This window comes from Triticum urartu, chromosome 5 (genome assembly GCF_003073215.2).
Source record: "Triticum urartu cultivar G1812 chromosome 5, Tu2.1, whole genome shotgun sequence".
Classification (NCBI taxonomy): Eukaryota; Viridiplantae; Streptophyta; class Magnoliopsida; order Poales; family Poaceae; genus Triticum; species Triticum urartu.
The window spans coordinates 417228020-417243018 of NC_053026.1; the positions used below are offsets into that span (position 1 = coordinate 417228020).

General features: G+C 53.5%; 1 protein-coding gene across 2 annotated transcripts; it reads left to right on the forward strand.

The window, feature by feature from the left end:
* The first annotated feature begins 4867 nt into the window (after positions 1-4867).
* On the forward strand, positions 4868-7891 carry LOC125509434 (origin of replication complex subunit 6-like). 2 transcript variants are annotated; one of them, XM_048674417.1, is made up of 8 exons: positions 4877-6351; positions 6436-6482; positions 6589-6693; positions 6776-6856; positions 7003-7114; positions 7218-7280; positions 7402-7489; positions 7609-7891. In XM_048674417.1, the coding sequence occupies exons 1-8, from the start codon at positions 6232-6234 to the stop codon at positions 7707-7709; spliced, it is 717 nt and encodes a 238-aa protein (XP_048530374.1). In that variant the 5' UTR covers positions 4877-6231; the 3' UTR covers positions 7710-7891. The 2 variants fall into 2 exon arrangements, with proteins under 2 accessions (XP_048530373.1, XP_048530374.1); XM_048674416.1 differs by having other exon boundaries at positions 4868-6482.
* Positions 7892-14999: the final 7108 nt, after the last annotated feature.

Sequence of the window (14999 nt, forward strand, 5' to 3'; positions counted from 1 at the left end):
CATCCCAGTCGCCGGATGATTGCTGGACCACCAAATCCGAGTCGCCATAACATAGGATCCGGCGAATGCCGAGTTCTTTGGCAAGCCGGAGCCCGTGTATGAGCGCCTCGTACTCGGTCACGTTGTTGGAGGCGGCAAAGTGAATTTGCAGCGTGTATCTGAGCTTGTCGCCTTTGGGAGAGGTAAGGATGATGCCAGCTCACAGGCCGGTGCGCATCTTGGACCCATCGAAGTGCATGCGTCAATGAGTGGAGTCGGGAGCTGGCGGTAGGTACTGGGTCTCGGCCCAGTCGACGAGGAAGTTGGCCAATGCTTGGGACTTGATGGCGGTGCGGGGCTGGTAGAAGATCGTGTAGGGGGCCAGCTCGATGGCCCATTTCGCCACCCGGCCGGATGCATCCCGGCTGCCTATGATCTCGGCAAGCGGGGCGGGGCATACGACCGTGATGGGGTGCTCTTGGAAGTAGGGCTTCAACTTGTTGGCGGCGAAGTACACGCCATAGCACATCTTCTGGTAGTGCGGGTAGTTCTGCTTCGAGGTAGATAGTACCTCGCTCAAATAGTACACCGGCCTCTGGACCGGCTGGGCTCGGCCCTCTTCTGGGCGTTGGACTATGATGACGGTGCTGACCACCCGGCTGGTTGCGGCAATGTAGAGGAGCATGGGCTCTTTCTCAGTCGGCGCCGCCAGGACAGGCGGTGTGGCCAGCATCTTCTTCAGCTCGTGAAAAGCTTGGTCGGCTTGGTCATTCCACTCAAAGCGAGTGGTCTTCTTCATGAGGCGGTAGAGAGGGAGAGCTTTCTCTCCGAGCCGGCTGATGAAGCGATTCAGGGAGGCCAAGCATCCGGTAAACTTCTGGACGTCTCGAAGTTTGGTGGGAATCGCCATTCTCTCAATGGCCTTGATCTTTACTGGGTTGCATTCGATGCCGCGTTCGGAGACCAGGAAGCCTAGGAGCTGGCCGGCTGGCACTCCGAACACGCATTTTTCGGGGTTGATCTTGATTTGGAACCGGCGTAGGTTCTCAAATGTTTCCTTGAGGTCTTCCAGCAAGGTGTCATGCTTCTCCGTCTTCACCACAATGTCGTCTACGTAGACGTGGGCATTTCTGCCGAGCTGCTTGAGGAGGCACTTCTGCATGCAACGCTGAAAAGTGGCACCGGCATTTCTCAAGCCGAATGTCATAGTCAGGTAGCAGAAGGCTCCGAATGGCGTGATGAAGGCGGTCTTCAGGCGGTCAGCCGGATCTAACTTTATCTGGTGGTATCCTGAGTAAGCATCCAAGAAACTCAACAGCTCGCATCCGGCCGTGGAGTCTATCACTTGGTCAATCCTCGGCAGGGCAAAGGGATCTTTGGGGCAGGCCTTGTTGAGGCTCGTGTAGTCTATGCACATGCGCCACTTGTTGTTCTTCTTTAACACGAGGACCGGGTTCGCAAGCCACTCTGTAAAGAAAACTTCCATAATGAAGCCGGCTGCCAGAAGCCGGCCTATCTCCTCTCCCACAATCCTTCTTTTCTCCTCCGACAGTCGGCGGAGGGGTTGTTTGACTGGTTTTGCGTCTTCTCGGACATGTAGTTTGTGCTCGGCGAATTCCTTCGGAACACCCGGCATGTCCTTGGGGGACCATGCAAAGATGTCCCGATTCTCACGGAGGAAATCGGCGAGCTCGCCTTCCTATTTTCTGTTTAGGTTTGCCCCAATGACGGCAAACTTCTCTGGGTACTCGGGGTCAAGAGGTATCTTCTTCGTCTCCTTGGCCGGCTGGAAAGATCCTTGGGCATCATACTCCTTGGGATCGGGGGACAGGGCCGACTGTTTGCCGGCCATGGCCACGACTCGGTCCAACATCTTCTCTTCTTCAGCAATCACAAGGGACTCGGCCAGCCGGCTGCTGGCTGCTGCGCACTCGGAGGACTTCTTGTAGTCGCCGGCTATGGTGATGATGCCCTTGGTGCTCGGCATCTTCATCTTGAGGTATGCATAGTGGGGAACTGCCATGAACCTGGCCAAGGCAGGTCGGCCAAGCAATGCATGGTAGGGGCTCTCCAGGTCCACCACTTCAAACCAGATCGCTTCCCGGCGGAAATGCTCCTTGTCCCCAAAGAGTACGTCAATCTTGATCTTGCCAATGGGGGCGCAGGACAGGCCGGGTACGATGCCATGGAACAATGTCCGAGTAGGCATGAGTTGCTTCGTCTTGATGTTCAGCTTCTCCAGGGTGTCACGGTATAAGATGTTGATGCTGCCCCCGCCGTCTATCAGCACGCGGGAGAAACGGGCGGCTCGTCTGTCCGTTGCAAGGGTGGCATCCAGAACCAACGCATAAGAGCCGGGAGATGGCATCACCTCTGGGTGGTCGGCCCGGCTCCAGCTGATAGGTTTTTCTGACCAATGCATGTGCTCAGCGGGGTTGGCAGCGACCATGCTGACTTCCTGGTGCTCTCGGCGTTTGCTGCGCCGGTCTTCAGGCTGGCTTGTAAAGATGACGTAGGCGGCATGCTCGTCGGGGAACTCATCGTGCACGGCTCCGACTGCGGACCGAGCGGCCGGCGGCTGCGGAGCCGAAGGCGGCGGACCGGCAGGCGGAGGCGGCGCGAGCCCTTCGCCTTTGGAAATTCGGGTGAGCCAATGGCACTTCCAGGTTGTGTGGTTGGACGGCTTCGCGTCGCTGTGAAACTTGCACGGGGCGTCGAGGGTTTCCTCGTAGGAGAAGGCCGGCTGCCAAGCCGGCCTGCCGCCCTTGGATTTCTTGGGCGCGGGCCGCCCTTCTGGCTGCTCGTCTTCGACCGTGGCCACCTGCCGACTGGCGGAAGGCGGCACGGGGCCCTTGCGCTTGTGGTCATTCTGGTGTGGGCGTCGGCCGGAATCCCCAGCCGGCGTCTTGGGCGCCGGGTTGAGTACTTTCCCGGACGCATCTACCCGGAGCTTGGTCTTCATTGAGGAGTCGGTGGTGGCGTACTTGTCCGCTATGTCTAGAAGCTCGTCGAGGGTAGTCGGCTCGTCGCAGAGAAGCTTGTGCTTGAGGAGGGTGCCTTCTCGGCACCCGTCAGTGAAGTATTCTATGGCTTGCACCTCGTGCACCCCTTCGCAAGAGTTGCGGAGCTCGGCCCAACGCGTGAGGTAGTCGCGAGTAGACTCGGCGGGGCCTTGTACGCACAAGGAGAGCTGTCTGGGCTTGGGAGCCCGCTTGTTGGTGCTGGTAAAGTTGCGAACGAAAGCTTCTGTGAAATCTAGCCAGCTGTTGATGCTGAATGGCTTGAGGCTGTTGAGCCAGGTCCGCGCCGTGCCTTGCAGCATGAGGGGCACGTACTTCACGGCAACGCGCCTGTTGCCGTTGGCTATGCTAACCGCCGTGGAGTAGTCGATCAACCAATCTTCCGGCTTCACGGAGCCGTTGTACTTGGGCGTGTCTCTTGGGAGCGAGAACCCTTTGGGGAAAGGCTCGTCGCGGATGCGGGGGCCGAAGCAAGGCGGACCGACATCGTCCTCTTCTTCCAGCGCCAGGGATCGCGCCAGGCGGTCGATCCGATGGCGGGCGTCGTTCTCGCCGACTCCTTTGCGGCGACCTAGCCGGCCGCTGAGAGTCGGATGCGCAACAGGCTGCGGGGTGGGATGTCTCTCTCCACGGGGCCGAGGCGGAGGCGGGTTGCCCCGCCACTCCATGGCCCGGGGGTGGCCTTCTGCGTCTCGCTCGATGGAGATTCGGGTTCGGCTTCGGCTAGCAGCCGGCTCTTTCTCGCGCCGCGCGCGGGTGTTACCCGTAGTCGGCGTCCAGGACGTCGCGCCGTGATCTTGGCGCGGGGGAGGGCTTTCCGCGCGGGCGTCGGCTTCGTGCCGTCGCGCGGCCGCATCAATTAGCTGCTGGATGCGTCTGGTCATGTGGGGGAGTTCTTCGGCCCCCAATCCGTCCAGCTCGTCTACGGTCGCCTGGGCGGTGCGCAGGTTCTCGAGTGGAGTGGCATAGACTGGGCGGTCGACTCCTAGCGTGTCGGCGATGACAGCGCCGCACTGTCTGACAACACCGGCCCGGCTGGGCCCGCCTGGGGGCGGCGTGCCAAAAGCGGCGCGGTCGGCCTCGCGCTGGTGGGCCTCAGTGAGGCGTCTCATGGAGGCCAGCCTCCGGCCCTCCGCGAGGAGGGCGAGGCGGCGAGCCTCCGGTGCTTCGTCGTCGGCATCAGCTGGGAGGGGGATGGACAAATCGTGAGCCGCCGCATGCGGGGTGTCGTGGGTGCTCTCGTCGGGAGCGTCGCCATGGCCGATGACCATCACCTCGGTGGTGACAGCGTCGCAGCCATCGGCCCGGGGAAGCGGGTCGTTGTAGATCGTGACGTCGGTGGGGAAAGTGTCGAGTGAGGCCGTGTCGGAGTCGACATGCATCGGATCGGTGGAGCCAACCGACTCCAAGTCCACAGCAGGCTCGCCGGAGACGTGGAGCTGGCCGAGGAGGTTGACGAGGTGGTCGGTGCCCGCGTCGGAGGCGAGCTCGTCAGAGATGAAGATTTTGTCGAGGAGATCGGCGAGGCTGCTCGCCGCGCAGATGCTGGTGACGCCTTGCAGCGCGTCGTGCCGAGCGCCATTGGGCGTGCCGGGCTGGCTACGCTCGCTGGGGAGGAAGAGGGTTCCCGTCCAGAACAGGTCTCCGGACGACGGTGCACCTGGCCCACGGTGGGCGCCAAATGTCGGGTGGTAGGTGCGACATATGGCAACGGGTGGCTTATCATTGTAGGAGCCAGTAAAACATCGCCGGTGTCTGGAAACGGGATGAGGCGAAGACATGCACGCCGGCGAATCTTACCCAGCTTCGGGGCTCTCCGTGGAGATAACACCCCTACTGTTGCTCTGCGGGGCCTCCGCATGATCACTAGATGAACAAGTAGCTACACAATGCTCCTGGAGCTGTTTGGTGAGAGGAGGAAGAAGGGCACGACTCGCTCTCTTCTTCTCCTTATGTGGTGTCTAAAACTAGCAGGGATCAACCCTTTGCATGGATGTCCCGAGGGGTTTATATAGGCCTACCCCCCAGGGGTACAATGGTAAACCGGCTGGGCGCGGGGCCCAGCCGTCTGTGTCTACACTCGCCGGCTTCTGCGCCGGCTGGTGGATCCCGCTGGCTGCCGGCTCCTTGGCCGACAGGCAGGCCCCACTGTCCAGGGCCTGGTCGGTGGCTGATTACTGTTGCTCAATTCTGGTGGCGAGGGCTTCGCCGAGGTGGGCGTGGCTACAGTGCCGCCGTCTGGCGGGTGATCACTGTAGCCTCACTGCGTCTTGTCTCCTTAATGGGGTGTCCTCTCCGAGGAGAGGGCAAGCCGGATGTGGAGAGCCGGCTCTGTCTCGGGCCGACTGGGGGAGGACTGGCCGCCTTCGGGTGTCTCTCTGCCCGAAGGGGCCCACCGCCTGTGGGCCACACTGGCAGCCCGTCGTGAATGGCATCAGGGGCAACGTGGCAACAGTGCTGCGCCGGACGGGTCATGGCCACCCGTACGACGCACTGTGCCAGACGTGCTCCGAGATTTGGGGGTGGCAGGCTTTACTGTAGCCACGCCCCGTCACATCGCCGTTACGTGGATGCAGACTTTGAGGGTACGATCTTAACCGCTTTGTGGGAGCCGGCTTCTTGGAGTCGGCCTTCTCACGGCCGGCTCCTCGGAGCCGGCCCTCCCGTGACTCTCTTCATGAGGGCTGAAGTCGGGCCGCCTTTCGATAGTCGGCCTGGGAGTCAGCCGGCAAAGGGAAGGCGGTCCCATGTCTTGGTTTCTTGAGGGCCGAATGAGTTTGTAATTTTTTTCAGAAGGGCTAGGGGGAGCCGGCTAAGCTACCCATGATTATTTACTCCGACAAAAGTACTCCTTAATTAATGATTTTGTCGTTTAGATTTTCCTAATAGATTTTTTTTGAGAGAAACTCGCCATCTTTATTCAACCAAAGCAAAGGTCATATGTACAAGGTTAGTTAATCAGACCACTCACAGATGCACTCCTCGTCTAATCAGACCACTCACCAGCCCACCCGAGCCTAGCCCAACCCAGCAACCAAGCCCACCCATCTTTTTTTAGTTGAGCCCACCCACCCCATTGGCCCATAAGCCGCGACTCCGAAGGGCGTAGGCGCGAAAAATAGCACATATTCCAGCGCCAAAACAATCCGAAAACCGAAACCGTCTCCCCCTCCGGCCCCGCCCCTGCACCCGCTTCGCGCCAATTCCCGCCACCAACCCACCGGCGGCGGCTATGGACATGTCGGCGATCGCCGCCCGCCTCGGCCTCTCCGGCTCTCGTCCCTTTGTGCGCAAGGCCGCCGAGCTCCGACGCCTCTGCGACATCAACTTCGACTCCTCCGTCCTCGGCATCGTGAGCATCCCGCACCGCCCCTCGAATCACCTCCTCTCCCTCGATCTCTCCGTCGTACGTGTCTCTGATGCTGGTTTCGCGCAGGGGGAGGTGTGCAAGGCCATCATCTGCCTTGAGGTCGCCGCGACCAAGTGAGTTTGGCTTGCTCTCCAAGTGCTCGACGGACTGCACATTTGGAGGTTCCCGCCGGCATTTAAGGCATGTCTGACCCGTCTGTTTTGTCTGATAATTGAGCAGGTTTCAGGTGATGTTTGATCGGTCAGAGGCGGTGCAGATGAGTGGGATGTCGGAGAAGGCATACATCAGATCGTTCAACGCGCTGCAAAATGGCCTTGGTGTCAAGTATGCCGCATTGCGTTTCTGGTTCACTAATTCATACGTGCAAGTAACAGGTATTGATGAATGGAGCGGTTTCTTCTTGTAGGACGACATTGGATGTGCGTGAATTGGGCATCCAGTTCGGCTGTGTCAGGCTGATACCTTTTGTGCAGAAGGGATTGGTGCTGTAAGTCTGCTCCCTTTGGTAGTTCTGTTGTTCTGCCTGCAAGGCTAACTTGCTGTTGATGTCTGGTTATGCAATTGATCTGGGATGCAAAGTTTTGGATGCTCGAAGCCTCGATGACATACTGATGGTGACATTGTATGCTTCAGGTACAAGGAGCGTTTCTTGGCTGCATTGCCTCCTTCTCGGCGATCAAGCACGGACTTTGGTCGGCCAATGTTTACTGCAGCAGCATTCTGTTTATGTGCAAAGAGGCATAAGGTGACAACAGAATCACTAAAAACAGTTCACTTTGCATGCTTGTTGGAAGCGTATAAATGATTTGTTGCCTTTAGTACTTAATCTTTCCTCAATTCGCCTGCAGCTCAAAGTTGACAAACTGAAGCTAATTGACCTGTGTGGTACATCTAGCTCTGGATTTACAACGGTAATGGACTTAATTTGTCATATATTTGCAGACAGTTGTGCACTCCTGCATCTCACATATACATGTTTAGATTGGCGCTGTTTCATTATCCTGTTTTGACTGTTATTTGTGCTGGCTGCAGGTTTCGACATCTATGGGGGACCTTTGTTTTGATGTTTTCGGGATAGCCAAGGAGAAGAAGGATCCAACCTCCATCAAAGGAAATAGAGGTATCCGCACATGCTCTAACATCGATGCAATCATTCTTCATACATGATATGCTAAAAGTTTGTGGGCTGGGTGATTGCCATTTATTGGAACAACTTGTAATTTGCAATTGTTGATGCAGAACTGCTGGATGTTTTGCCTAGCAAAAGGAAACATGAGGATGACAGCGATCATTCCGATGAATCATCGGGGAATGACAATGATGACAAGCTAGATGTATGAGCCTGCTTAATATGAGTTGCTTTTCAAGTATTACTTTAATTGTTAGTTGTGAAATTCATGACGTAAACCTACAAGTGTTTTGTAATGCCCACGATGCGGCTATATCTCCCACGTGTCGAAGCACGACTTAGAGGCATAACCACATTGTAAGCAATGTCGCAAGTGAGGTAATCTTCACACAACCTATGTAATACATAAGGGAAAGAGATACATAGTTGGCTTACAATCGCCACTTCACACAATACATGAATATAACATTACAACATTTAGATACAATCAAGGTCCGACTACAGAACCAAAATAAAAGAAGACTACCCCAAAAGCTACACAGATCCTCGATCGTCCCAATTGGGCTCCACTACTGATCAACTGGACACGGAACAACATAACGAATGCGAATCTCATCGAGCTCCTCCTTGAGCTCAGCCGCGTCACCTGCATGGTATCTTCGGCACCTGCAAACTGGTTTTGAAAGTATCTATGAGTCATGGGGACTCAGCAATCTCAACCCTCGCGATCAAGACTATTTAAGCTTATAGGAAGGGTAACGGGTATGAGATGGAGCTGCAGCAAGCGACTAGCATATTTGGTGGCTAACATACGCAAATGAGAGCAAGAAGAGAAGGCAAAAGCACGGTCGAGAATCTATGATCAAGAAGTGATCCTAGAACAACCTACGTCAAGCATAACTCCAACACCGTGTTCACTTCCCGGACCCTGCCGAGAAGAGACCATCACGGTTACACACGCGGTTGATGCATTTTAGTTAAGATAAGTTTCAGGTTTCCTATAACCGGACATTAACAAATTCCCATCTACCCATAACCACGGGCACGGCTTTCGAAAGTTCAAAACCCTGCAGGGGTGTCCCAACTTAGCCCATCACAAGCTCTCACGGTCAACAAAGGATATTCCTTCTCCCAGGAAGACCCGATCAGGCTCGGAATCCCGGTTACAAGACATTTCGACAATGGTAAAACAAGACCAGCAAAGCCACCCAGATATGCCGACAAATCCCGATAGGAGCTGCACATATCTCGTTCTCAGGGCACACCGGATAGGTCAAGCTACGAGTAAAACCAGCCCTCGAGTTTCCTCGAGGTGGCCCCGCTGGCTGCCCATTTCGGACCAACACTTAAAGAAGCACTGGCCGACGAGGGGGTTAAAATAAAGATGACCCTTGAGTCTGCAGAACCCAAGGGAAGGTGGTAGGTTGTTAGTGCAAATGGTAAAACCAAGGTTGGGCCTTGCTGGAGGAGTTTTATTCAAAGCGAACTGTCAAGGGGTTCCCATTATAACCCAACCATGTAAGGAACGCAAAATCAAGGAACATAACACCGGTATGACGGAAACTAGGGCGGCAAGAGTGGAACAAAACACCAGGCATAAGGCCGAGCCTTCCACCCTTTACCAAGTATATAGATGCATTAATTAAATAAGAGGTATTGTGATATCCTAACAAATATTCATGTTCCAAACATGGAACAAGCTTCATCTTCCCCTGCAACTAACAACGCTATAAGAGGGGCTGAGCAAAGCGGTAACGTAGCCAAACAACGGTTTGCTAGGACAAGGTGGGTTAGAGGTTTGACATGGCAATACGGGAGGCATGATAAGCAAGTGGTAGGTATCGCGGCATAGGCATAGCAAAAGAGCGAGCATCTAGCAAGCGAAGATAGAAGTGATTTCGAGGGTATGGTCATCTTGCCTGAGAACCCGCAAGGAAGAAGAACGAGTCCATGAAGAAGACAAACGGACGTAGTCGAACGGATCCTCACAAACGCGACGTTATCGGAACTAACCCGAAGAAGCAACACCGGAAAGGAGCAAACAACATAATAAAGAACCATCACATGAACATGGCATGATGCGCAAACAAGTATGATGCATGTCCGGTTTAAAGATATATGGCATGGCAAAGTGCAACAAACAATACTACAATTTAAGTGGAGCTCAATATGCATCGGGATGCATATTGACGAAACACCACATTAATTATTTAGTTCTCTCTCGGTTAGGTACTCAACAATATTAAATGTTGTTTAAACATGGGAAGAGGGTGAAGCATAAGAAAACTACACAATCTAAGCAATTTAAATGGGGCCGAAACATCAAACAACAATTCCGGTAAAACCCCATATGCATTAGCAATTTAGTGCAAACAACAATTTTAAACATTTTAAATGTTATTAACATGATGCGGATGACATGTTCAAATTTATGCAATTTTTATTAAAAATTGACAAGAGCATTAAGAAGCATTTGTCACCGTGGTGGAAAAAAGGGAGTGCCACGGCAACGATAACGGTTCCGGTAGCTCATGGAAATACCGGTGCAAAAGGAAAAGTGATGGGAGCATGCAAAAGATGGTGGGGTGATCCCGGATTCCGGGTTCCCACGGATGGACGGCATGGCAACGAGGAGGACCGAGCAAGTGACAACTCGGACACGGTGCAAACATAGGTTGCAACTCATACATCGCAAGCATTCATCCATGGGCGTCGTCTTGATGGTTATACCTTCGAAGCGTGCGTTATCAGAGGGGTTCAAGTTCGATGCGGTGTAGGGGAAGTAGACGTTCTCGGGACGTTCGATAGTGGAAGTAGGGGTACATGGCGACGGTAGAGGTACTCGTGATCTTGGCGGCGGTAGTCGTTCACGTTCTTAGTTGCACAATTTTCCGTAGATGTTCGGGATCACGGCGAGGGACTTGACGTCCACGGAGGCTTCGAGGGTCGACGGTAGTTGTTCTCGTATCATCGTGGAAGTAGTCGTACTCGGTGATAGTGGTACTTGGCGTTTCGTTCAGTACTCGTTCGAGCATCCAAGGTCTTCGGCGCTACGGTAGTCGTACACACATTCGGAGAGAAGCTCGGCGTATCCATGTACTTGGCGTTATCCGTGCGTAGAGGTACTTGACATCGTGGTACTTGGCGATTTCGGAGACATCAAAAGACGAACTTGGCGATTTCGTTGACCTGGTACACGGCATATTCCCTGTTCGGTAACCATTGGACTTAGCGTCAACAACAACAGGGGCACGACACAGGGACTTGGCGCGATGCAGGGGCGACGGCCGCGGGACTTGGCCATGGTACAGTGGCTCCACGAACACACCAGGGCCAGCACGGAGGACTCCATGGCCGGCGGCCATGACGAGCAGAGGCGTCAGCTGTAGCACCGGGGCGCGTGAAGGGGCGGCTGGAGCCGCGAACGAAGCAGAGGAAAGGAGGTCGGCGCGGATGCGGGGCCTCGCTGGTCGGGCGCGAGGAAGGAGACGCGCGGAGGCGGGGTCCTCGGACTTGAGCGGCGGCGGAGGTTGGTGGTGCTCGCGGGGAAGTGGTCCTGAAGCTCTGGTGGCGCACGCCGGCGCGGGGCAGCGACGGTGGAGGCACTGGCTGGTCGAGGACGAGGCTCGGCGGCTCTGGGTGGCGCGCGGCAGAAGGAGCAGCTCCGGCAGTGGCGGTCGCTGGACGGCACAGTAGCGGCATGGGAGGTGAGGAGGCGGCGGAGCAGGCTCGTCGACGTTCGAGGGAGGAGCTGGCGATGGGGGCTCTGCGAGGAGAAGCAAGAGAAGAGGTGGAGATCAGGCGGAGATGGGTCACGGGCGAGAGGAACGAAGGAAGGGGAGAGGTGTCGAGGGAGGAAGGAGTCGGGCTGCGCGGGACCCTGGCGGCGCAAGGGGAGACGAGGGAGATGGGATCGAACGGGCTAGGGGTGCGCTAGGGTTAGGAGAGGGGCTTTGGTGGGCCTGGGAGGCCGGCCCAGCTGCAGGGAAGGATAGACAAAATGGGCTAGATCGAGGGGGCTTCTGCTGGACTCTTTCTCTCTTAACCCATCTTTCTTTTCTTAATTCCCTCCGACAGAAATATCTGGAGAAAAGAAAGAGGGGCTAGAGGTAGAATATTTCAGAAAATAAAATATTCTTGGAGCGCTGGAACTTTGCACAAATAGAATAAAATGGTTTTGCAATTTTTAGAGATAGAAAAATAATTCAAGTTTGAATTTAATTCAAAATTGAGCCATTTTTGAACTCAACCAAACCAAACCCAAATGAGCTGAAATTTGACATGGAGGTGGTATGCATGGGGTATGATTTATAGAGAAAAGGTGAACATTTTTTATGTGATAGAAAAATGTCACCTACAATGAATGGTTGAATTTGAAAGAAAGAAGCTAGTGATAGGGTTTCAACTTGAAGGGGGATTTGATGGCATGGGAAAGATGTAATTGTGTTTGGTTGATTTCATAAGAATGGAATATTGATTATAGCTCCCTAATAATATTGGGAGGATATGTTACATAGAGAAATCACTATGTGAGTTCCTTCAATTTTAAATGGACCGAAGATCCATGCAATTTATTTAGTTGAGTTAAGAAAAAAAATAACATGATAGCGTGATGACATGATGCAATGCACACGATGCAAAGATGAATGCAACAGACGAAACAAATCACACAACGAAACCCGAAAACCCTGGAAGGCAACTGAAACTCCGATCTTGGGACATCACATGTTTGGTAATTTATCAACCAGAAGGCGCTAATGAAGTGGGATCAAATGCATCTGCATAATATGCAGCATAGACTTGCAGCTAGGAATATTGTTATAGCTTCTCGTTTGACACACATGTGGATGCTGGTTTTCGTCACATAGTTTGCAGTTCGTTGTTCTACCGCATTTTTTTCTTTCAATATCCTTGTTGTGACTGCTGCCTGATCCCTGCAATTTCAGCTACCAACCCACAAAAGGCACAAGAGGATGGAGAAACAAAAGCAAACCAAACCAGGTTAGTGTAGGAATACTCTGCAATTGCTTAGAGCATCTCCAACAGCCGCGTCAAAAAACACGCGCGCGCGGTAAATTGGCTTTATAGCGCACGCGGGACGTTTACGCGCACTCCAGCGGTGGCGCGAAACTAGCGCGCGCGGGAAATGATTGCGTGCGGGAAAAGGCGGCCGCTCGCGCGCTACAAATTGCAGCGCCTCCGCCGCTCTCTTCATCGCTCTTTGCCGCTCTCTCCGTCTCTCCATCGCCCCCTACCGCGCTCTGCCGCCGACACGCCACCACCGCGCCACGATGCCGCCTCAGCGCCGGGGAGGTACGGGCTACTGCGGCGTCCGCGTGCGTCCGTCCGGCACCTACACCGCCGAGATTCGGTCGGGCGGCGGCATGCGGCTCCGTCTCGGAACTTTCGACACCGCCCAGGAGGGCGCCCGCGCGTACGACGCTGCGGCGTGGCGCCTCCTGCGGTCCCGTCAGGACATGAACTTCATTGACGTGACGACGCGGGAGCGCGCACAGGAGTTGGCGCCTTTCCCGCGGCTTCTCACTGACGAGGATCATCGCAAGCATCGGAGACGGGAGCATCGTCTCAGGCTGGCCGAGATGGACGAGCAAGCCATGACGTTGTGGAGTCATCGCTTCCTGGAAGACACCAACGAGAAACAGTTCTTCGCCCAGAGGAGGGCGAGGAGGGCGAAGAGGAGAGAGGAGCGAGCCGACTATCGCGAGGACAAGCGAACGCGGAAGGCGGTCGCTAAATACAACCAAGCGCTAGGAGATGCGTCCTCCTGGAACTCCGACGACGAGCGGTTCCTTGACGCCTACGCTCCGACGTCGGAGGAGGACATCACTGAGACAGAGTCCGAGTCGGACGAGTAGTAGTAGGAGAACTATCTACGAAACCAAATATGTAGTAGGAGAACTATCTACGAAACCAAATATGTAGTAGAAAAAACTGAAATATAGCGCGCCTGCTGAAGCGGCGTGGGCGTGCTTTAATTTGCGGCGGCCGCTGAAGTCAGCGCACCGCTACGCGCAAAAGCTGACTAACCCGGCGCTGTATTGCGACTTTTAGCGCGCGGCGCGTTGCGCGGCTGTTGTAGATGCTCTTACATCCCTGTGTATGCCACTGGCACCCATACATTGCCCATCAGCTAAAATGACCTCTCTGGCTGGTTTTTCTTAGACCCTGCGAAGCCCAGGAAGCAAGCTCAGCTGAACTTCAAGAAGAAACTGCCAGACGCCGCCTCGGAAGTACCGCCACTGGCTAACTAAATTAGCATCAAAGGAATGGAGCTAGCCGTTGATGCAAAAAGGGCACTTCTGGCTCCATCCGTCTCCGTTTTTGATATGTTTGTAAGGCGCGATACTCTTCTGTAAATGTTGGTGGCAATGGCATGCTTGTTTATGTGCACGGGGTAGGAATCTCGTGAAAATCAGCCATCTACATGCCGTCACCAACCACCGGTTCGTCGGGCCTCCAGTTCCACTGTGATTTCCTAGTCTCCAGTCTCCACTGCCAGGCTACATTTTCTAGTCTCGGGTCCTTGGGTTTGCGATTTCGTACGGCATTCGGATGTTTTCAGCCGTTTTCGGATGCTTGGATCGCCCCTTTCCACGCCGCCACTCGCGCCTCCTTGTTGCTACCTGACGCCCATGTTATTAGGTGCTAGCGTCGTCCGTATTTCCGATGTCCACTTTACCGAGTTCCGCCTCTCGGCAATGGTCAGCGTGATTCATACATACTAGAAGAGTTGGGTGCACTTTGTTGCGTCGTTGGTGTTGTTGAAATTCTGGAAAAAAAACTCATTTTGTTTTAAAATATAAGGTGTATTATTTTTTTGAAAAATTCAACCTCTTCAAGTTTGATCAAATTTATGAAGAAATATAGCAAAATTTTTAATAACAAATTGGTTTTATTAGATTCATAATGAAATGAATTTTCATATCTTTTGGCTTAATATTGTGGGTGTCGACATTTTTGGCTCTAAACTTGGTCAAAGTTAAAAAAATTAACTTTTCAAGAATTAATACCCCTTGTATTTTGGAACTGGTGGAATATTTAAGTTTGACGGATGGGGAGATGATGGAGTGTGTTTTATGTTTCTCTACTCCTATAAACGACTCAGTTGGTGATTATGGTGTGTCTGTTATCCGTCATTTTTGACCATTAGATCTTCATCTAACGACTGTGAGGTGAGTTGTGCCCTTTTTGCAACTCTCTGCTCCAATTTATTGAAAACCCCTTAGTATCTTCAAACCAACCACATTCCTCTCTTACCTCATCAAAATAGCACAAATAATATATTTTGAGTGAAACATGATATATTTTTAGTGATATATGTATATCAAAACTAGACAGGTTTCCTTCAAATTTGTGAATATGTATAAATCTATTTTGGATCCGTTGCAACGCACGGGCATATTGCTAGTATTTATAATGCGATAATTGGTGGGCCTTTTATGGTATGATTCTATGTTATGCACTAATCAACTCATATTTT